At 53.0% G+C, this 24,528-nt stretch overlaps 2 protein-coding genes across 7 annotated transcripts in view; both read right to left on the bottom strand.

The window, feature by feature from the left end:
- Window positions 1-7,067, bottom strand: part of dlat (dihydrolipoamide S-acetyltransferase (E2 component of pyruvate dehydrogenase complex)) — a 57,997-nt gene extending 50,930 nt beyond the window's left edge. The window contains exon 1 of the mRNA XM_059957953.1: window positions 6,793-7,067. Coding sequence (XP_059813936.1) covers window positions 6,793-7,017 — 225 coding nt within the window. The 5' untranslated portion in view covers window positions 7,018-7,067. The remainder of the gene's footprint in view (window positions 1-6,792) is intronic.
- A 14,661-nt stretch (window positions 7,068-21,728) lies between these two features.
- Window positions 21,729-24,528, bottom strand: part of LOC132385735 (dixin-like) — a 270,730-nt gene continuing 267,930 nt past the window's right edge. For all 6 annotated transcript variants that reach the window (XM_059957946.1, XM_059957948.1, XM_059957947.1 and 3 more), the window contains one exon: window positions 21,729-23,989. In XM_059957946.1, the coding sequence (XP_059813929.1) occupies window positions 23,906-23,989 (84 nt within the window). In that variant the 3' untranslated portion in view covers window positions 21,729-23,905. The remainder of the gene's footprint in view (window positions 23,990-24,528) is intronic.

Below are 24,528 nucleotides of genomic sequence, written 5' to 3'. Positions count from 1 at the left end.
CCCCTCCACACCCCAATCACCCACTGACCCACCCCTCCACACCCCCAAACACCCACTGACCCACCCCTCCACACCCCCAATCACCCACTGACCCACCCCTCCACACACCCCCAACCACCCACTGACCCATCCCTCCACACCCCCAACCACCCACTGACCCACCCCTCCACACACCCCCAACCACCCACTGACCCACCCCTCCACACACCCCCAACCACCCACTGACCCTCCCCTCCACACCCCAATCACCCACTGACCCACCCCTCCACACCCCCAATCACCCACCGACCCACCCCTCCACACCCCCAATCACCCACTGACCCACCCCTCCACACCCCCAATCACCCACCGACCCACCCCTCCACACCCCCAATCACCCACCGACCCACCCCTCCACACCCCCAATCGCCCACTGACCCACCCCTCCACACACCCCCAACCACCCACTGACCCACCCCTCCACACACCCCCAACCACCCACTGACCCTCCCCTCCACACCCCAATCACCCACTGACCCACCCCTCCACACCCCCAATCACCCACTGACCCACCCCTCCACATCACAATCACCCACTGACCCACCCCTCCACACCCCCAATCACCCACTGAGCCACCCCTCCACACCCCCAACCACCCACTGACCCATCCCTCCACACCCCCAAACACCCACTGACCCACCCCTCCACACCCCCAATCACCCACTGAGCCACCCCTCCACACCCCCAATCACCCACTGACCCACCCCTCCACACCCCCAATCACCCACTGACCCACCCCTCCACACCCCCAATCACCATTACTTTATCATTTCCTGTTGAAGTCACCTTCCGTGCCCAGAGTCACTTTACGAACGTACAATCGATCTGTGTATGGAATCTACCTTATTTACATTTATTGTGGGTTTTTTTTAATCTCATTGTGATTTTTTTTTGTGCTGCATCGGACCCGGAGTAACAATTATTTTGCTCTCGTTTACCCTCGTGTACTGGGAATGGCATTAAACAGTCTTGAATGTAGAGCCCTAAAAAGGCAATTCTGGGAGAGTAAAGCGTGCCAGAGTGGAACAACTACAGGTATGTCTGGAGAAGAGTTTTCTGCGCTCCTAGTTTGGACAAGGGGGCAAATGAAATCAAATCAATTTAAAGCTCTTCTGAACCGGGAGCAGGCAACAGTCAGGTGACTGAGAAACCACGAGGGGTGCGGTGTCGATCGGCGTCAGATAAGATCTGCTCAGAGGTTGAGAATCCAATCTCTCCGGTCGGAAGCATTCTCCGTGACGGCTGATAAAAGTTAGCAGGTGCTGCCAACTGAGAGAGGGCGCCCAGGGCCAAGTCGCGCACGCTGTTAACCCGAACGCTGAGTCCAGCAAAAGTGATTGGGACAAAGAAGCGGGCGAAAACTGGCCCGCGTCCCCTGAGCATCCATCACCGAGCCATCGCCGGCCCGACCTTTCAAGGTTCGATTTTAAATCTAATTTGGAGATGTGGGAACAGGCCTTTCCAGACTGACGAGCCCGAGATGCCACGCTCGTTAGCGTGACTCGGCTACAGCCCGGGACGTTGCAGTGTGGAATTCGATCCCGGCTCCCGAACCAGAGGGGATAACTTCACTTCCCCCAGTGCTGAGATGATCCCACAACCTATGGACCCACCTTCAATGACTCTTCTCAACATTTACTGCGTATTTCTCATTTTTTTATACACTTGCACAGTTTGTTGTCTTTTGCACGTTGGTTGAACGCCCAAGTTCACTGATTCCATTATGGTTACCGGAACTACTGAGTCTGCCCACAAGGAAACGAATCTCAGGGTTGTATACGGCGAGATCTACGTACTTCTTGACAATAAAATTGCTTTGAACTTTGAACCTGCGCCAGCTTTCGTCCTTGAACTGACAGGGCCGTCTCTGAGTCGGACATTCGTAACCGGGGGACTAACTGTACGTCAGTGGGTCAGGCGTCGCTCCGAATGTCTCGTGCTGCAGCTCGGTGACGAGATTTGGCGAAGCAGTGGCAGATAGCGACTGGCTCTGTCGTCAATATGACCCTACATCGAGGGGGAGGGTGGGGAAGAGAGGGGAGCGAGAGAAGCTGACGAGCTCCCCCTGCCCGAAGCAACCCCCCACTGGGGGAGCACGGACTGAGATGTGCTCCAGTCCTTGGCCGAAGGGAACACCAACGGGAAAACAACACCACACCGCCAGGTTCACAAACAGCTCCTTCCCCAAGCCAGTCAGTCCCCGAATCTCCGGCAAAACCCTGCAACACCACGACCACTTTGCCCGAAAATGGACGTTTTTGTTCCAGCTGCCTTCTTCCGTACGAACATGGTATAATTTATATTTTTCTTGAGAATGCTGCCGCGAGTCCTGCTTACTGCGGATGTCCTCTGACACAATGGACCACTGAAACTTTTCTGCAGTCGAAACAGATTCCGTGCCACCTTGGAACTTCTAAATTCTCCGTTTCAGACCACGAGACAATACCAGCAGCATCAGGCCATTCAGTCCATCGAATCTGCTCTGCAATCCCATCGTGGCTGATTTCTTACACCTCTCAACCCCCATTCTCCTGTCTTCTCCCCGTGACCTTTGACGCTCTGGGTAGTCAAGAACCCATCAACCCCAGGTTTCATAAGATGTGGCCGTCACAGCCGTCTGTGACAAGGAATTCCCCAGTTTCAACACCCTCTGGCTGAAGAAAGACCTCCTCCACTCTCTTCTAAATGGATGTTAGACGTAGAGACAGAGAGGGAGGAGAGAGAGGAGAGCCCTTTGGTCCTAGACTCCTCCACTATAGAAAACATACTCTCCCCATCCACTCTATCTGTGTCCTCTGGTCCTAGACTCCCCCACTATAGGAAACATACTCTCCCCATCCACTCTATCTGTGTCCTCTGGTCCTAGACTCCACCACTATAGGAAACATCCTCTCCACACCCACTCTATCTGTGTCCTCTGGTCCGAGACTCCCCCACTATAGGAAACATCCTCTCCACATCCACTCTATCTGTGTCCTCTGGTCCTAGACTCCCCCACTATAGGAAACATCCTCTCCACATCCACTCTATCTGTGTCCTCTGGTCCTAGACTCCCCCACTATAGGAAACATCCTCTCCGCACCCACTCTATCAGTGTCCTCTGGTCCTAGACTCCCCCACTATAGGAAACATCCTCTCCACATCCACTCTATCTGGACCTGTCAGTTTTCAACAGGGTTCATTGAGACCCTCCCCCTCCACCCTTCGAAAAGCTCTTGCTATGCTATAACCTCACTGACAACCATTCACATGTCGCTATTTTAAACATCCAAACACAGGGAGGAGAAGTCTGCAGGTTTGCTGGCCCTCCTCTCACTCAGCAGTTGTAATGAGCCAGGAATCTCTTAGCCATCGATAGCAGGGAAATTACAGACAGCATTTATCACAAACAAGAGAAAACATGCAGACGCTGGAGATCCAAGCTCCAACACACACAACACGCTGGAGGAACTCAGCAGGCCAGGCAGCCTCTGTGGGGAAGGAAAAGCACGGTCGACGTTTCAGGCCGAGTCCTGCCGAAGGGTCACAGCCTGAAACGTCAACTGCACCTGTCGGGCTGAGTCCCTCCGCCATTTAGTGTGCGTTGTTTAGACGAGGCTTATGTTTGTTTGGAAAGAGCCGGGGAATGATACACTGTCCGCACGGATTTGTGCAGAAACCCTGCCTCGCAAATCCAGTCTCTCGTGGACCTTGGAAAGGGGTTTGGGCGCGGTAGGATTCCCGCCTGGGTGGGGAGGCCTGAGGGGACTTTCTGCGTTGCCTGGATTCCGGGGGTGCGGACCGGCGACGAGGAAGACACTGCTTCCACGGGGCAAGGCACTCGAGTGCGCGAGCAGGAATGTCGCGGCGCAGACGCACGGAACATTCGCCAGGCCACGCGATAACAGGAGGCAGACGGCCGGGTCCCTTCACCTCGTCTGGGGAAGTCGTGCAGCGCGACCACTCGGGGTGGAGTAGGGTATTCCCCCACCCCCCCCCAAGGGAAAATAGGCGGGTCCTCGGGAAGCTGGAGAGGCCGGGGCGGGATCCACGTATTCTGGTGCGGTGCGGGCAAGGGTGGTGGCCTTGGCTCGCCGCTGGGTCCTTCGGCCCATCGGTCTCTCCTTTCCCAGCTAGGGGGGAAAACCAGAAGGCTGAACTTTGAAGGGGGGGCAAGTTCTGGGTAAATCGGACGAGCTATCAGAGGAGGCAGATACCACGACTGTGTTTAAAAGACACCTGATCAAGAGCCGAGGGATACAGGCAAGTGGAACTGGCATAGGCGGGCATCGTGGCTGGTAGGCGCCCAAGGTCCAGGTTCCGTGCTCTGAAAAACTGTGTGGTTGCCGTCTCAGAATGGCAGCCAACTATACTCTGTGGGGCTCCGTGCACTAAACCAAACACTGAAAATGATCGGGAAACACCAGACAGGACTGTGTGAGGAACGTCAGGAAGACGAGTCAGTGGAACGTGTGATTCCCAGTCGCAGGAAGCATGGGATACGGAGAGAGATGATGAGAGTTAATCTAAGGGAACTGGGGGTGCAGGAATTCACATTGAAAGGGTGACTGGGCATGGGTGAGAGGGCACAGGTCAGGGTGCTTCTAGCTTTCTTAAGGGATAACCATATAACAATTACAGCACGGAAACAGGCCACCTCGGCCCTTCTAGTCCGTGCTGAACACTCACTCTCACCTGGTCCCACTGACCCGCACTCAGCCCATAACCCTCCATTCCTTTCCTGCCCATATACCCATCCAATTTCACTTTAAATGACAATACCGAACCTGCCTCTACCGCTTCTACTGGAAGCTCGTTCCACACAGCGACCCCTCTCTGAGTAAAGAAGTTCCCCCTCGTGTTACCCCTAAACTTTTGTCCCCTAACTCTCCTGTTTGAATCTCCCCCACTCTCAACAGAAAAAGCCTATCACGTCAACTCCATCGATCCCCCTCATTATTTTAAATACCTCTATCAAGTCCCCCCTCAACCTTCTACGCTGCAAAGAATAAAGACCAAACTTGTTCAACCTTTCTCTGTAAGTTAGGTGCTGAAACCCAGGTAACATTCTAGTAAATCTTCTCTGTACTCTCTCTATTTTGTTGATATCTTTCCTATAATTCGGTGATCAGAACTGTACACAGTACTCCAAATCCGGCCTCACCAATGCCTTGTACAATTTTAACATCACATCCCAACTCCTGTACTCAATGCTCTGATTGATAAAGGCCAGCGAACCAAAAGCTTTCTTCACCACCCTATCCACATGAGATTTCAGGGTTTTTTTTTAATTGAATACGATGGATAAATAGGAATAGGGTACTAGGATGGCCAAAGGAAAGAAAAATAAAGAGTAGATTCGGGTGTCTGTGTGTGCGTGCGTGCATGTGTAGGGATTTATAACGATCCACACCACGGAGCACCGTCAAGCTGGGTGCCCACTGCCGTAAAACACGAAGAAGATTATCATGGAAGTCAACAGGTATTTCCACAGAAGTCAAATCCTGGTGCATTAAAAAAAAACCTCGCAATAAAAACCTGACAAACAGTTTGACCGTAACCATGGAGTGTGCTGAGGGAAGCAGGCCACGGTGTACAGTCACACGCACTAACACCCCAAGGAAACATTCCCCGGGACTCCATGCCTCCAGAAAACCCCTTCCCAAGGAAATCTGTCCCTCCTGCAACACCCCCACCCATCTCTGTGCCCCCCCACAAGACAGCTTCACCCCCGGGACACCACTCACTCCCAGGGACACCCACACCCCAATAAACACATCTCTCATCCCCCCGGGGACATCCCTCACCTCTGGGAAACCACCCCCAGGGGCAACCCCCTCCCTCTCACCCCGGGGACATCCCTTACCCCCCAGGTGTCCTCTCACCTCTGGGACACCCCTCACCCTCAAGGACACATCACCAGGATATCCTCACGCCCCCAGGACTCACCCCAACCCTCAAGGACACCCCTCGCCCCGGGACACCCCATAACCTCAAGGACACATCCCTGACCCGCAGGACATCCTAACCCCTGGGAGATCCCCACCCCAAGAAACACATCCCTCACCCCTCAAGGACACATCCCTCACCCCTCACCCTCAAGGACACATCCCTCACCCCTCACCCTCAAGGAACACATCCCTCACCCCTCGAGACTCACCCCTCACCCTCAAGGACACATCCCTCACCCCTCACCCTCAAGGAACACATCCCTCACCCCTCGAGACTCACCCCTCACCCTCAAGGAACACATCCCTCACCCCTCGAGACTCACCCCTCACCCTCAAGGACACATCCCTCAACCCTCGAGACTCACCCCTCACCCTCAAGGACACATCCCTCACCCCTCGAGACTCACCCCTCACCCTCAAGGACACATCCCTCACCCCTCGAGACTCACCCCTCACCCTCAAGGAACACATCCCTCACCCCTCGAGACTCACCCCTCACCCTCAAGGAACACATCCCTCACCCCTCGAGACTCACCCCTCACCCTCAAGGAACACATCCCTCACCCCTCGAGACTCACCCCTCACCCTCAAGGACACATCCCTCACCCCTCGAGACTCACCCCTCACCCTCAAGGACACATCCCTCACCCCTCGAGACTCACCCCTCACCCTCAAGGACACCCCCTGGGGGAGGGGGGGGTGCCACCCATCGCTGCAGGAATGGGATCTTCCCGTGCACACCCCCCCCAGCGCGTTCAGGTCACGTGGCCCCGGGAGCGCGCGTCCACCCCCTTCCCCCCCCCCACAGCCGCGACCCCCTCACCAGCTGATGCGCGGGCACGCTGTACCAGCGGCTCGCTCCCGGCGTCGGGAACGCGGCGCTCGGCTGCCAGCCCCGGACGGCTCCGGGAGCCGGGCCCCTCCCGCCGGCTGCCAGCCGGTAGCAGCAGCGGGACCGGGCCTGGGGCAGGGCCAGGGCCAGGGCCCGGCGCTGGGGTAGCGGCCGCAGCCGGACGCAAAGCCGGAGTCGGGCGGCCTGACGGAGCATTGCGGGTCCGGGACTCTCCTCGGTCACCTCCGGCGGACGGACGTGACGTCAGCACGGACAAGCAACTTCCGGCGAAGGGAGGGAAGGACGGTGACTTCCGGTCCGGAGGGAGGGAGGGAGTGCACCGCAGTCACATGACCCACCAGCGCCACCACGCCCACCACGGTCACATGACATCTGACCCCTACCCACAGTTACCCCTCCTGACCCTCTTGACCACTGACTTCCCCACCCACACCGTAACCCCCGACCCCACTCCCCCCACCTACACAGTAACCCCTACCCCACTCCTCCCACCCCACTCCCCCCACCCGCACCGTAACCCCACCCCACTCCCCCCACCCGCACCGTAACCCCCGACCCCACTCCCCCCACCCGCACAGTAACCCCTACCCCACTCCTCCCACCCCACTCCCCCCACCCGCACCGTAACCCCACCCCACTCCCCCCACCCGCACCGTAACCCCCGACCCCACTCCCCCCACCCGCACAGTAACCCCTACCCCACTCCTCCCACCCCACTCCCCCCACCCGCACCGTAACCCCACCCCACTCCCCCCACCCGCACCGTAACCCCCGACCCCACTCCCCCCACCCGCACAGTAACCCCTACCCCACTCCTCCCACCCCACTCCCCCCACCCGCACCGTAACCCCACCCCACTCCCCCCACCCGCACCGTAACCCCCGACCCCACTCCCCCCACCCGCACCGTAACCCCACCCCACTCCCCCCACCCGCACCGTAACCCCCGACCCCACTCCCCCCACCCGCACCATAACCCCACCCCACTCCCCCCACCCGCACCGTAACCCCTACCCCACTCCCCCACCCGCACCGTAACCCCTACCCCACTCCTCCACCTGCACCGTAACACCTACCCCACTCCCCCACCCGCACCGTAACCCCTACCCCACTCCCCCCACCCGCACCGTAACCCCTACCCCACTTCCCCACCCGCACTGTACCCCCCGACCCCGCTCCCCCCACCCGCACCGTAACCCCACCCCACTCCCCCCACCCGCACCGTAACCCCTACCCCACTCCCCCCACCCGCACCGTAACCCCTACGCCACTCCCCCCACCCGCACCGTAACCCCACCCCACTCCCCCCACCCGCACCATAACCCCTACCCCACTCCCCCCACCCGCACCGTAACCCCCGACCCCGCTCCCCCCACCCGCACCGTACCCCCCGACCCCACTCCCCCCACCCGCACCGTAACCCCTACCCCGCTCCCCCCACCCGCACCGTAACCCCTACCCCACTCCCCCCACCCGCACCGTAACCCCTAACCCACTCCCCCCACCCGCACCATAACACCTAACCCACTCCCCCACCCGCACAGTAACCCCTACCCCACTCCCCCCACCCGCACCGTAACCCCACCCCACTCCCCCCACCCGCACCGTAACCCCTACCCCACTCCCCCCACCCGCACAGTAACCCCTACCCCACTCCCCCCACCCGCACCGTAACCCCTACCCCACTCCCCCCCCACCCGTACCGTAACCCCTACCCCACTCCCCCCACCTGCACCGTACCCACCCCGACTGCACTCCCCTTCCAGTATTGGAGGGACGTGGCAGTCCGTGCAGAGGGCTTTTCGGAGAGTCTGTTTGTCGTAGCCCTCCAGTGCCCGGAGGCGTCTAAGTGTCAGATACCCCCCTCCCAAGGTGCAGATCTGGGGTAAAGACTGGAAACATTCTGGGAGGCAAATCAGTTGAGTGGCTGATCGAACCTCAGGACTTCAATGGTCTTGTTTCCCGTTGTAGCCCTCACACCACAGGGTTAGTTTTCTAAATTCACGTGATGTTCTTTATACTTGGAAGGAAAGTTAGACGCAAATCTTCCCTCGTAAAAGCCCCTGTGTCATCAACACCGGAGGGAATGCATTTGACGCCAAAGGACTTACATTTAAGGTGGGAGGAGGGCATTTTAAAGGAGGTGTGAGTGGCAGGTTTTTTTAAACCTGGGGATTGTTGGGTACTTGGGGAAAGGGAGGTACACGGGGGGGGGCGGGTTTTGAAGAGATGTTCAGCTGGCACATGAACGTGAGGGAAATGGAGGGACGTTGTGAAGGTGGAGGCAGGGGTTGGTTTTGTTGGCCCAAGTGCCAGTCTTGGTGGCGCTCAGCTCTCTGTGCAAACCAATGCCCACACCATCGGCCCTGCGTGGCAAGAGGGGTATGCAGGGCTACTTCAGTCTGAGGGGGCAAGCAGCTTTTCCAGTAACAGGCAGAGGTTTCAAGGTACCAGGCGTTCACTGATAATCCTTACAGTTCAAGGGAAATGAAGCTCTATCCTCACAGATGCCCGACTGACACAATTAGTGAGTGAGGCAGATCGCGGGGAGACCTGGAGGAGAAGACTGAGGGGTTATAGAAGGTTCTCTGAAAGGCGGGACCTTATTCAACCTGTCTCGGTGCGGTGGACATTAGGACCCGGCGGAACCCCGGACCTTATTCAACCTGTCTCGGTGCGGTGGACATCAGGACCCGGCGGAACCCCGGACCTTATTTAACCTGTCTCGGTGCGGTGGACATCAGGACCCGGCGGAACTCCGGACCTTATTTAACCCGTCTCGGTGCGGTGGACATTAGGACCCGGCGGAACTCCGGACCATATTTAACCTGTCTCGGTGCGGTGGACATTAGGACCCGGCGGAACCCCGGACCTTATTTAACCTGTCTCGGTGCGGTGGACATCAGGACCCGGCGGAACCCCGGACCTTATTTAACCTGTCTCAGTGCGGTGGACATCAGGACCCGGCGGAACCCCCGACCTTATTCAACCTGTCTCAGTGCGGTGGACATCAGGACCCGGCGGAACCCCGGACCTTATTCAACCTGTCTCGGTGCGGTGGACATCAGGACCCGGCGGAACCCCGGACCTTATTCAACCTGTCTCGGTGCGGTGGACATCAGGACCCGGCGGAACCCCGGACCTTATTTAACCTGTCTCGGTGCGGTGGACATCAGGACCCGGCGGAACCCCGGACCTTATTTAACCTGTCTCGGTGCGGTGGACATCAGGACCCGGCGGAACTCCGGACCTTATTTAACCCGTCTCGGTGCGGTGGACATTAGGACCCGGCGGAACTCCGGACCTTATTTAACCTGTCTCGGTGCGGTGGACTTTAGGACCCAGCGGTGCAGCTCTGAATCCACAGTGTTTCTGTTCACGAACATAATCACAATCATGATTGAAAATAAAGTGGAAGTAATAAAGCGATTGGAAAGAGGTGAAATGCCATCAGTCATTGGAAAAGCGTTAGGCTACAGTCAGTCAGACAGACATACTTTATTGACCCTGAGGGAAATTAGGTTTCATTACAACCGCACCAACCAAGAATAGTGATGAAATATAGCAATATAAAACCATAAATAATTAAATAATAATAAGTAAATCATGCCAGGTGGAAATAAGTCCAGGACCGGCCTATTCGCTCAGGGTGTCTGACACTACGAGGGAGGAGTTGTAAAGTTTGATGGCCACAGGCAGGAATGACTTCCTATGATGCTCAGTGTTACATCTCGGTGGAATGAGTCTCTGGCTGAATGTACTCCTGTGCCTAACCGGTACATTATGGAGTGGATGGGAGTCATTGTCCAAGATGGCATGCAACTTGGACAGCATCCTCTTTTCAGACACCACCGTCAGAGAGTCCAGTTCCACCCCCACAACATCACTGGCCTTACGAATGAGTTTGTTGATTCTGTTGGTGTCTGCTACCCTCAGCCTGCTGCCCCAGCACACAACAGCAAACATGATAGCACTGGCCACCACAGACTCGTAGAACATCCTCAGCATCGTCCAGCAGATGTTAAAGGACCTCAGTCTCCTCAGGAAGCAGAGACGGCTCTGACCCTTGTAGACAGCCTCAGTGTTCTTTGACCAGTCCAATTTATTGTCCATTCGTATCCCAGGGCATTTGTAATCCTCCACCATGTCCACACTGACCCCTTGGATGGAAACAGGGGTCACTGGTGCCTTAGCCCTCCTCAGGTCCACCACCAACTCCTTAGTCTTTTTCACATTAAGCTGCAGATGATTCTGCTCGCACCATGTGATAAAGTTTCCCACCGTAGCCCTGTACTCCGCCTCATCTCCCTTGCTGATGGTCAACGATTGGAACAATTTTAATGGAGCATGTGAAAGGCCCTGCCCCAATGAAAGCTACAATTATTACTAAGCAACGCAGTGGTTTAATTATTGGAATACATAGGTTTCTTCAGTGTTTTACGTGCATAGAAAGGTAAAATATATACTATATACTAAGACAAACGTTTGACTAACTGACGCTAAATAATACTGGATATACCTGTCCCGACTTATTTTTCCGATCCCGATCCACGATAACCTACACACATCCTCCCGTATACTTTAAATCATCTCTACATTACTTACAATACCTAATACAAAGTAAATGCTATGTAAAATAGTTGTTATACTGCGTTGTTTAGGGAATAATGACAAGAAAAAAAAAGTCTGTACATGCTCAAACAACGAGCGCCGGAAGAGCAGCTCCGGGTTTTCCCGATCCGCGGTCGGTTGAATCCGCGGATAAGGAGGGCCGACTGTCTGCTGTTTTGAGGATGTCTGCAGAGAGTGAGAATTTCAGGTTTTATGCTGGTTTGTGGATGCCTGAGGAGAGTGAGAAGGTTGTACGTTTGTTCGAGGGATGGGGTTTGGGGATTCTAACATTTTCCTGTCATTCATTTTTGGGGTTCGAGGATGTCTGCGGGGAGTAAATATTTCGGGTTGTTTGTGGTGTACTTCGTCTGATATTAAATGGATCCACTGGACCTACTTTTGAAACAGGGAGAAAATTTAAAAAAACTGAGGCGGGAGGATCCCCAGACAGGATTGCTAAAGCTTGACTGGCAGGTAAACGTCAAGTGAGGCAACTGGCGGAGAGGGAGCCGGGAGAAAGCCTGGCCAGCTCACGTTTGAGAAAGGAAAGGGAATTAAAGTAACATTAATGTTACTTTTCAAGGGATTAAAAGTAACATTAGCAAATTTGCTGAAGACACAAAGCTGGGTGGCAGTGTGAAATGTCAGGAGGATGGGATGAGAATGACTTGGACAGGTTGGGTGAGTGGGCAAATGTATGGCAGATGCAGTTTAATGTCGATAAATGTGAGGTTATCCACTTTGGTGGCAAGAACAGGAAGGCAGATTACTATCTAAATGGAGTCAAGTTAGGAAAAGGGGAAGTACAACGAGATCTAGGTGTTCTTGTACATCGGTCAATGAAAGCAAGCATGCAGTTACAGCAGGCAGTGAAGAAAGCTAATGGCATGCTGGCCTTTATAACAAGAGGAATTGAGTATAGGAGTAAAGAGATCCTTCTCCAGCTGTACAGGGCCCTGGTGAGACCCCACCTGGAGTATTGTGTTCAGTTCTGGTCTCCAAATCTGAGGAGGGACATTCTTGCTATTGAGGGAGTGCAGCGCAGGTTCATGAAGTTGATTCCCGGGATGGCGGGACTGTCATATGTTGAAAGATTTGAGCGACTGGGCTTGTATACACTGGAATTTAAAAGGATGAGAGGGGATCTGATTGAGACATATAAGATTATTAAGGGATTGGACACACTGGAGGCAGGAAGCCTGTTCCCGCTGATGGGTGAGTCCAGAACTAGAGGCCACAGTTTAAAAATAAGGGGCAGGCCATTTAGAACAGAGATGCGGAAAAACTTTTTCACCCAGAGAGTTGTGGATCTGTGGAATGCTCTGCCCCAGAAGGCAGTGGAGGCCAAGTCTCTGGATGCATTCAAGAGAGAGTTAGATAGAGCTCTTATAGATAGTGAGGTCAAGGGATATGGGGAGAGGGCAGGAACGGGGGTACTGATTGTGTATGATCAGCCATGATCACAGTGAATGGCGGTGCTGACTAGAAGGGCCGAATGGCCTACTCCTGCCCCCTACTGTCTGTTGTCTATTGAAAGGGGTACGCCGGGAACAGGCTGATGGATTCACTGGGAAGTTGCGTGCTGCTAATTTATACCGCGGTCCCCCATAACGGTGCCACAATGCCATCAGTAGCTGTGACGGATTACGTCGGCGGGAAGGGTTGGGTTGGTCTGGGGAGGAACTCAAACCGTTTCACACCCATCCGTTACCTCCTGCGCCTGACGGGGTGGCCACTGGCCACTCCGAGGTCCGACCGTGCTGTGCGCTCTGCGCACCCCTGCCGTACCGCGCGGCTGTCAGAATTACTGTCGCCTCCAAGCAGCCTGGCCGTTCTCCTCCGACCTCTCTCATTAACCAGGCACTTTCGCCCACAGAACTGCTGCTCGCTGAATTTCTTCTTTGATCTTTGCACCATTCTCTGCAAACTCTAGGGGCGAGGGGGGTGGGGGTGTTCCCAACCTGGGGCCCAGACCACTCGGTAAATGGTAGACGGTGGCGCGATATTAACACCCAGCAGCCTCTCCGGACTCTGGGCTTGGGGAATTGCCAAACGTAACGTGGATTTTCTGGAGCGGTTCTGTTTTGTCGTGTGCTTTTGTTGATACCATTCTGGAGGGACGTCGTCTCATTTTTTAACTACATTGCATTTGTGGTTTCCAGATGACGATAACCTGAATCTGAAATGGTAGGAGCCCGTGGCCTAAAGGTGGTTGGGAACCCCTGTTGTGCGTGAAGACCCCCCCCCCATTGGCCAGCAGTATCCGAGATACTCGGACCACCCTGTCAGGCGCCGCGGTCAAAGTCACTTGGATCACGTTTCTTCCCCCGTTCTGGACCAGGTCTGCGTGCTTTTGCGCACCGAGTCGCTGCCAGTTGATTAGTTAGGTCTCTGCACTAACAAGCAGGTGCACGGCTGTATCAGGTATCGGGAAGCAGGCAGACGCGAGGCGCTCCTTCCCTCTGCCACCCCTGGGCAGGGTGTCGTACATTCTTAGCCCCCGACCCCCACCCACACACACACACCCACCCGACCAGGATCACGCGGAGCCACAGCCAGCGGGTACCGGCAGCCGGTCCAGAGCACAAGTCCCGGTACAAACCACTTCTAAAAAGTTTTTTAAATTCTGAGGCTGTGGGGGCGACGCTGTGACCTCGCCCGCTTATAGCTGTATCCGGTGTGGCGGCTGGAACACCAAACCAGCCCTTTGTTTCTTTCACTATTCAACTCCCCAGCTCTTCACTTCAACCCCCACTTACATCGCTTTTGGCCCCGAGGAGAATCTCGCTGGGCTGGAAATCTGCCACCCCCCTCCCTCCCCCCATCTGCTGCTGTTCGGTTAGAGGACGTAATGTGTTTCCTTTTCTGAAATTAGAAAAGATCACTGAGGGGGTCTGCGAGAAAGTTCTGTTCGAAATGAGGACATTTCTTGTCATATTTTGGGGAGTCTTAAGGAATGGCCTACCAGCTGAGGGCCTCTGGTTTGCCCGACAGGGCGGCTGATGAATTGTAATACGTATTCTGGATCGCCTGGCGTGTTGTGGGTGTGTGTGTGTGTGTGTGTGTGTGGGGGGGGGGGTACGGCTGTGAAATGTCCGTACTTGTATTTGTGAAGTGCTGTAAGTACATGTCCGGGGAGGGTGGGGTGAGGGGGAAGTTTGTCTTGGGGCAAGATATGAAAACCTCGACCTCAGACTCGTGCCCCGCAAGGTCACTCACAGAGCGCGTGCTTTGTAAGGAGACTTCCTTACCAGCTCTCCTCAGTTCCTTACCAGCTCTCCTGCAGTTAGTAAGTCACGTTTTAGTAACAGCTTCATGGTCCGCAGCACGATAAGAATTTGGAAGCAGATTCAACTGCACCTTAAGGCCCCTAAACACTCCGATTTGAGACAATCATTCCTTTTTTGCCTGGCCTGAATGATTCTGTTTTCTCGTCCTGCAGACAGAGTGGCACCTGTAGTGTCGGTGACCTATATATTAATGGAAACTTTGCCTCATTTGCGTAGTTACAAGCAGTTTACAATATCCCTGCTGATGCACCATCAATAACTCACACTGAGACGTAAGGCGAGATATCGGCTTTTATTGACTGGAAGAAGGAACCAGGAGTGAGTGTCCATCATACTATGTCCTGGAGTCTGAGGCCGAGCGTCAGGCCTCAGATCACCTTTATACAGGGGCCTGTGGGAGGAGCCACAGGAGCATTCAGCAGGGGGCGTGTCCCGACAGGCACATAGTTCACCACAGAGAGAGAGAGGGAACAACAGATCGAGGGAGACGAACAGAGAGAGAGAGAGAGAGAGAAAGAGAACAACAGATCGAGGGAGAGAGGCAGAGAGAGAGAGAGAGAGAGAGAGAGAACAACAGATCGAGGGAGAGGGGCAGAGAGAGAGAGAACAACAGATCGAGGGAGAGGGACAGAGAAAGAAAGGGAACAACAGATCGAGGGAGATGGACAGAGAGAGAGAGAGAACAACAGATCGAGGGAGAGGGACAGAGAGAGAGAGAGAACAACAGATCGAGGGAGAGGGACAGAGAGAGAGAGAACAACAGATCGAGGGAGAGGGACAGAGAGAGAAAGGGAACAACAGATCGAGGGAGAGGGACACAGAAAGAAAGGGAACAACAGATCGAGGGAGAGGAACAGAGAGAGAAAGGGAACAACAGATCGAGGGACAGGGACAGAGAGAGAGAGAGAGGGAACAACAGATCGAGGGAGACGGACAGAGAGAGAGAGAACAACAGATCGAGGGAGACGGACAGAGAGAGAGGGAACAACAGATCGAGGGACAGGGACAGAGAGAGAGAGAGAGAGACAGAGAGAGAGAGAGAGAGACAGAGAGAGAGAGAGGGAGAGAGAGAGAGAGGGGGAGAGAGAGAGAGAGAGAGAGAGAGAGAGAGAACAACAGATTGAGGGAATGGGATAGAGAGAGAGAGAACAACAGATCGAGGGAGAGGGACAGAGAGAGAAAGGGAACAACAGATCGAGGGAGAGGGACAGAGAGAGAGAGAGAGAGAACAACAGATCGAGGGAGAGGGACAGAGAGAGAGAGAACAACAGATCGAGGGAGAGGGACAGAGAGAGAGAGAACAACAGATCGAGGGAGAGGGACAGAGAGAGAAAGGGAACAACAGATCGAGGGAGAGGGACACAGAGAGAAAGGGAACAACAGATCGAGGGAGAGGAACAGAGAGAGAAAGGGAACAACAGATCGAGGGACAGGGACAGAGAGAGAGAGAGAGGGAACAACAGATCGAGGGAGACGGACAGAGAGAGAGAGAACAACAGATCGAGGGAGACGGACAGAGAGAGAGGGAACAACAGATCGAGGGACAGGGACAGAGAGAGAGAGAGACAGAGAGAGAGAGAGGGAGAGAGAGAGAGAGGGAGAGAGAGAGAGAGAGAGAGAACAACAGATTGAGGGAATGGGATAGAGAGAGAGAGAACAACAGATCGAGGGAGAGGGACAGAGAGAGAAAAGGAACAACAGATCGAGGGAGAGGGACAGAGAGAGAGAGAGAGAGGGAACAACAGATCGAGGGAGAGAGGCAGAGAGAGAGAACAACAGATTGAGAGAGAGGGACAGAGAGAGGGGGGAACAACAGATCGAGGGAGAGGGACAGAGAGAGTGGGAACAACAGATCGAGGGAGATGGACAGAGAGAGAGAGTGGGAACAACAGATCGAGGGAGACGAACAGAGAGAGAGAGCGACGTAAGGCGAGATATCGGCTTTTATTGACTGGAAGAAGGAACCAGGAGTGAGTGTCTATAATACAATGTCCTGGAGACTGAGGCCGAGCGTCAGGCCTCAGATCACCTTTATACAGGGGCCTGTGGGAGGAGCCACAGGAGCAGTCAGCAGGGGGCGTGTCCCGACAGGCACATAGTTCACCACACCTGCACCTAGTTTTTTTTTAGATATTTATAAATTTGAGATTATGAGGTTAGGAAATATATACCTAATTTCGAAGTTTCAGACAAACATGAGTCCCTGGAGGCAATTAATAAACTTGATCCGGTTACACGAGGTGCCATACCCTATTTTTATCAGATCCCACATATTGGAGCTCGGGTGAAATCTGCAGGTCTTAAACAGGCATGGGTGGATGAATTGGGTATAGAACTGACAGAGGAGATCTGGGATGAGTGTTTAAAGAGTATACATGATCGTTCGGTCAACCTCAGACACAGACTTGTACAGTTTAAAGCACATAGTCTCCGTTATTCCAAAGAAAAGTTGCACGGCTTCTACTCTGATGCCTCACCGGCGTGTAATAGGTGTAAATGTGTGAACGGTAACTTGTCACGCTCATTCTGGTCACGTCGTGAGCTGTATGCACACTGGAGAAGTATCTTCCACTGTTTCCCTGAGGCTTACGGGAAGCGTTGGGAGCCGGACCCGCCCGTCGCCATCCTTGGAGCAACGAGCCCCCTGTCTGCAGCCAATAAGTACGAAAAAATGGCTGTGTTGATTGGAATGGCGATCGCTAATCCTGCGAACGTGGAAGACGTCTACGTCCGACCTGTGGCTGAGAGAACCGGCAAACACTTTACGTTTGGAGAGACTGAGACTCTGTAATGAGGACAGAGGGGACATCTTTGAAAGGGTATGGGGCCCAGTATTGGACTTCCTTACGGGGTGAGGACTGAGGGTATTTTTGGTGCGGCGCACCTCTGCTGTGAATGTTTATATCATTCTCCCTTTCGCTGCTCAATATTTAATTCGATTTTGTTAAGGTCGTGGTATTTTTTTTTGTTTGCAGGGAGAAAAGAATAAAAAATATCGAAGCGAAGATGTGAAAACAAAACGGGGGGGGGGGGAAATGTAATCCATTAGCTATTGTCTATCGTGTCATCCCTTCAATAAAAACATATTTCAAGGGGAAAAAAATGTGCCCAGAGCGATCAGGGTCGCGGAAAGGCCGTGATCGCCCACGGCGGGGCGTGTGATGACGATGTCACACAATGACGATGTCACACGACATGCAGATGATGACGACGTCATACAACGACGATGTCACACGACATGCAGATGATGACGATGTCATACAATGACGATATCACACGACATGCAGATGATGACGATGTCATACAACGACGATGTCACACGACATGCAGATGATGACGATGTCATACAATGACGATATCACACGACATGCAGATGATGACGATGTCATACAACGACGATGTCACACGACATGCAGATGATGACGATGTCATACAATGACGATGTCACACGACATGCAGATGATGACGATGTCATACAATGACGATGTCACACGACATGCAGATGATGCTGACGTCATACAACCAAGCGATACAAAGCTGGGAAACTGAGCCGGAGTACAAACCGCTCGGTTAATTCCTTCCACAGTTTATGCAATGCGGTTGACAGCAGCCCCTCCGGCGTCCTCCAGCTATTGTGCCAGCACGGACGGTAACAGAAACTGCGGCAAAAGCCTTCGGTATTTTTTTTATAAAAACGAAGAGAGGGAAAAATTCAGTCCGTGGTGGAAAACAGGAGCAGTCGTGGACAACAAAACAGGTGCTTCCCGCTTGGTAGAGTTGCTCTTGCTCAAGCAGACTCCGGCCGGAGTTACTTCAAAATCCAGTTCGATAACCTCCAAGATATCAGGCAGCTTCAGCACTCACTGAAGTTAAAAAGCTGAGGAGGCAGCGGTCATGAAAAAGGGTGTGTGTGCGAGTGTGTGTGTGTGTGTGAGGTTGTGTGTGTGTGAGTGTGTGTGTGTGTGTGTGTGAGTGTGTGTGTGTGCGCGAGTGTGTGTGCGTGAGTGTGTGTGTGTGTGTGAGTGTGAGTGTGACTGTGTGTGCGAGTGTGTGTGTGTGTGTGTGAGAGTGTGAGTGTGACTGTGTGTGTGCGAGTGTGTGTGTGTATGCGAGTGTGTGTGTGTGTGCGTGCGAGTGTGTGTGTGTGTGTGAGTGTGACTGTGTGTGTATGCGAGTGTGTGTGTGTGCGAGTGTGTGCACGCGCACGTGTGTGAATGTATGTGCGTGTGCGAGTGTATGTGCGTGTGCGAGTGCATGTGTGTGCACGCGTGTGAGTGTGTGTGTCTGTGCGTGTGTGTGTCTGTGAGTGAGTGTGTGTGTCTGTGTGAGTGTGTGTGTGTGAGTGAGTGTGTGTGAGTGAGTGTGTGTGTGTCTGTGTGTGTGCGTGCGTGCGGTTGGTAAAAATTCTCAAAAATTTTCACTTTGAAGTTCCCCTGATCCTTCAGAGGCTTACACAGTTCCCTGACAGCTCTGTCAGCTCAATTCCCCAGTCAGAGTGATGTGACCAAAGCTCGCCGCGAGAATTTCCAACACGCACACAGACTGGAAACCCTCCCACTTCAGTAGCAACATTAGTTCTTCTCACTGCGGTTAACCCTAAAACGAAGAGCCCCCTCGGCATTGCCCGTCTGTCCAACAACCCTTCTGACTCCCCCGTCGCTGACACTCCCACATCACAACATCTACCTTGTCGAGCCCTCTCAGGGGGTCCCGTTTTTGAATAATGTCACCTTCTCTTTTCATCTCCCAGGAACACCGACCAACGTTTACAGCTTTCTTCTCTGGATTTCAGTGTTTTCGTACCCTTCCTGCCAAACATCCACATTGATCAAATAGATTTTGGACCCACTGCAAAACAGTCGAGGCATTCCCAATGGGGTGTCTCACCATCCAGCAATCACTTTGACCCCCTACCATCGGTCAGGAGATACTGAAGGATTAGGACAGGAACTGTTAGGATGGGAGACCACTCCCCCCCACCCCGGCCGTGAGTCGACTTAACTCCCCGGCACCACCCAGCTCTCCTCACGTACGAAGCACCAGTATATTGTATATTTTTTAACTTGTGTCATGAATGCACCTTGTTATTTGTGGTAATATTACTTTATATGTCGTGTGTGTGAGAATGTGCACCTTGGTCTGGAGGAACGTTGTTTCATTTGACGGTATACTTTATGTGTTGTGTGTGTGAGTTATATGTACTGTGTTGTGCACCTTGGTCCGGAGGAACGTTGTCTCGTTTGACGGTATACTTTATGTGTTGTGTGTGTGAGTTATATGTACTGCGTTGTGCACCTTGGTCTGGAGGAACATTGTTTCGTTTGACAGTATACTTTATGTGTTGTGTGTGTGTGAGTTATATGTACTGTGTTGTGCACCTTGGTCCGGAGGAACGTTGTCTCGTTTGACGGTATACTTTATGTGTTGTGTGAGTGTGAGTTATATGTACTGTGTTGTGCACCTTGGTCCGGAGGAACGTTGTCTCGTTTGACGGTATACTTTATGTGTTGTGTGTGTGAGTTATATGTACTGCGTTGTGCACCTTGGTCTGGAGGAACATTGTTTCGTTTGACAGTATACTTTATGTGTTGTGTGTGTGAGTTATATGTACTGTGTTGTGCACCTTGGTCCGGAGGAACATTGTCTCGTTTGACGGTATACTTTATGTGTTGTGTGTGTGTTTGAGTTATATGTACTGTGTTGTGCACCTTGGTCCGGAGGAACGTTGTTTCGTTTGACGGTATACTTTATGTGTTGTGTGTGTGTTTGAGTTATATGTACTGTGTTGTGCACCTTGGTCTGGAGGAACGTTGTTTCGTTTGACGGTATACTTTATGTGTTGTGTGAGAGAGTTATATGTACTGTGTTGTGCACCTTGGTCCGGAGGAACGTTGGCTCATTTGACGGTATACTTTATGTGTTGTGTGTGTGAGTTGTATGTACTGCGTTGTGCACCTTGGTCCGGAGGAACGTTGTCTCGTTTGACAGTATACTTTATGTGTTGTGTGTGTGAGTTATATGTACTGCGTTGTGCACCTTGGTCCGGAGGAACGTTGTCTTGTTTGACGGTATACTTTATGTGTTGTGTGTGTGAGTTATATGTACTGTGTTGTGCACCTTGGTCCGGAGGAACGTTGTTTCGTTTGACGGTATACTTCATGTGTTGTGTGTGTGAGTTATATGTACTGTGTTGTGCACCTTGGTCCGGAGGAACGTTGTTTCGTTTGACGGTATACTTTATGTGTTGTGTGAGAGAGTTATATGTACTGTGTTGTGCACCTTGGTCTGGAGGAACGTTGTTTCGTTTGACGGTATACGTTATGTGTTGTGTGTGTGAGTTATATGTACTGTGTTGTGCACCTTGGTCTGGAGGAACGTTGTTTCGTTTGACGGTATACTTTATGTGTTGTGTGAGAGAGTTATATGTACTGTGTTGTGCACCTTGGTCTGGAGGAACGTTGTTTCATTTGACGGTATACTTTATGTGTTGTGTGTGTGTTTGAGTTATATGTACTGTGTTGTGCACCTTGGTCCGGAGGAACGTTGTTTCGTTTGACGGTATACTTTATGTGTTGTGTCTGTGTGAGTTATATGTACTGTGTTGTGCACCTTAGTCCGGAGGAACGTTGTTTCATTTGACGGTATACTTTATGTGTTGTGTGTGTGAGTTATATGTACTGTGTTGCGCACCTTGGTCCGGAGGAACGTTGTTTCGTTTGACGGGTATACATGTGTACAATAAACAATGACAATAAACTCTAACTTATTTTTAAAAAACAAAACTTTCCGTAGCTCTTGCAGGAAGTTCTTGCGGCTTCCTTTTAATGCTTTTGTGCTTGCAGTGAGGCAGATCAGACAACCCAGACTGAATGCCTACTCCGCTTTGGGGAAAGGGGCCCGGCGGTTGCCCAGCCATTTCGGAGATGAGGTCTCCGCCGGGTCTGCCTGTTCTCCTGTTGCCTACCGAACAGAAGCCGTGGCCCCGCCAAGTCACCAACAATCTGAATCGCTAAATAAATATTTGCTTTATTTAATCACGGGAGATTCTGCAGCCACTGGGAATCCAGAGCAACACACACACACACACACACAGACACACACACACACACACAAAATGCTGGAGGAACTCAGCAGGTCAGGCAACGTCTATGGAGGGGAATAAACAGTCTATATTCATTTTTTTTTGGTGGTATGTTTTGTACTGATGAGTACGCTGCCCTGTCGAAGGGTAGCTCGCGGGCCTGAACTGACGCCGTCCACCGTACAGATCAATTCTGTACAGGTCCGCTTGTTTCAACGGGAAGCCAGCAGTTCCCCCTCCAGGCAGCAGGTGGTGCACTGGCCGGTCCGCGCCATCCACCCGCATGCACTTCCCCGACGGTGACCTCCGGCTGACGGCGCCCCCTTCAGGTCACATTCTCCAGCCGGCACGCTCGACAGGGGAACGAGATGCACGTCAAGCGAGGGCTGTTCGTTTAAAGCCTCCCTCCCCCCCCCCACACCAGCTCCCTCAAACCTCGGAGCTCGGACTCCAGCCCTCCGACCAAGAACCCTCTGGTGTGACCACCGGGAGAACAAAGATTCTGTAAATGCTGGAAATCCAAAGCAACACACACACACACACACACAATGCTGGAGGAACTCAGCAGGTCAGGCAGCGTCTATGGAGAGGAATAAACAGTCGATGATTTGATCTGAGAAGCCTTCATCAGGACTGGAAAGGATGGGGGATGTTGCCAGAGTTACAAGTTGGGGAGAGAAGCTGGAGTGAAGAAATCTGACAGGAGAGGAGAGTGGACCGTGGGAGAAAGGGAAGGAGGAGGGACACCAGGGGGAGGTGATGGCTGGGGAAGGTAAAGGGCTGGAGAGGAAGGAATCTGACAGGAGAGGAGAGTGGACCGTGGGAGAAAGGGAAGGAGGAGGGACACCAGGGGGAGGTGACGGGTGGGGAAGGTAAAGGGTTGGAGAGGAAGGAATCTGACAGGAGAGGAGAGTGGACTGTGGGAGAGAGGGAAGGAGGAGGGACACCAGGGGGAGGTGATGGGTGGGAAAGGTAAAGGGCTGGAGAGGAAGGAATCTGACAGGAGAGGAGAGTGGACCGTGGGAGAAAGGGAGGAGGAGGGACACCAGGGGGAGGTGATGGGTGGGAGAGGTAAAGGGCTGGAGAGGAAGGAATCTGATAGGAGAGGAGAGTGGACCGTGGGAGAAAGGGAAGGAGGAAGGACACCAGGTGGAGGTGATGGGTGGGAGAGGTAAAGGGCTGGAGAGGAAGGAATCTGACAGGAGAGGAGAGTGGACCGTGGGAGAAAGGGAAGGTGGAGGGACACCAGGGGGAGGTGATGGGTGGGAAAGGTAAAGGGCTGGAGAGGAAGGAATCTGATAGGAGAGGAGAGTGGACCGTGGGAGAAAGGGAAGGAGGAGGGACACCAGGGGGAGGGGATGGGGGGGAGAGGTAAAGGGCTGGAGAGGAAGGAATCTGACAGGAGAGGAGAGTGGACCATGGGAGAAAGGGAAGGAGGAGGGACACCAGGGGGAGGTGATGGGCAGGTGAGAAGAGAAGAGGTGGGAGGGGAGCCAGAATGGGGAACAGAAAAAGAGAGATGGGTGGAGAGAATACCATAAATTAGAGATATTGATGTTGATGCCGTCTGGTTGGAGGCATCTCAGGCAGAATACGAGCTGTTGCTTCTCAGAGTTGGGAGGAGGGGGTCGCCAGAAACGAGATTCACGGGTTGGTCACATCGTCCGGATGTTCAACAACGTGAAACTGGAAAAGGTTTGTGCGGTGCCTGTCGATCATTCCACTGGAAGAACTCGGCCGCTAACCAGCTGCTCGGCAAAACGTAACCGCGGGCGCAGAGACCGCCAAGCTCCGAAAGCGTAACAGAAAATACTTGTCGGAGGCTGCTCTGCATTGCACCTGCTGCTTTCGAGGAGGTGTTATAATCGTACGTGGGCGCAGTCACCAACGGAAGCCAAAACAGTTTGCAGTAGGCAGGCTCCGAACGTCAGGCACCTGCTGTGGAAATCGTCCACCCTAGTCTCTTCCCTCCGGGGCAGGTTCGCCAGCATGCTTCAGCCCGACTGCACGGGAGGACGAGAAGACGAGTGGTGTCCTTTGGCTCTTCGCTTATTCTCCTCCGGAGGGCAATACAGTCTCCCAAATCGGAGGAGAGAATTCATCTACCTATTGTCACCGTTGTCCTCTTCGATCCAGGCAACTATTTTACCCTCCCAACCGGGAACAATGTCGTCGTCGTGGAAGAGCTGAGGGGGGAAAAGATTTAAAAATCAATAAGCTCATTAACAACGTCACAGGAACAGTTTCACACACTCACAATGTTACAGGAAGTTTCACACACTCACAATTTACAGGAAGTTTCACACACTCACAATGTTACAGGAACAGTTTCTCACACTCACAATGTTACAGGAAGTTTCACACACTCACAATGTTACAGGAGCAGTTTCACACACTCACAATGCTACAGGAACAGTTTCACACACTCACAATGTTACAGGAAGTTTCACACACTCACAATGTTACAGGAACAGTTTCACACACTCACAATGTTACAGATAGTTTCACACACTCACAATGTTACAGGAAGTTTCACACACTCACAATGTTACAGGAACAGTTTCACACACTCACAATGTTACAGATAGTTTCACACACTCACAATGTTACAGGAAGTTTCACACACTCACAATGTTACAGGAAGTTTCACACACTCACAATGTTACAGGAAGTTTCACACACTCACAATGTTACAGGAAGTTTCACACACTCACAATGTTACAGG

Source organism: Hypanus sabinus, assembly GCF_030144855.1.
Source record: "Hypanus sabinus isolate sHypSab1 chromosome X2 unlocalized genomic scaffold, sHypSab1.hap1 SUPER_X2_unloc_13, whole genome shotgun sequence".
In the NCBI taxonomy this organism is placed as follows: domain Eukaryota; kingdom Metazoa; phylum Chordata; class Chondrichthyes; order Myliobatiformes; family Dasyatidae; genus Hypanus; species Hypanus sabinus.
The sequence above is the reverse complement of the archived record's forward strand: the minus strand, read 5'-3'. Positions and strand labels throughout refer to the sequence as shown.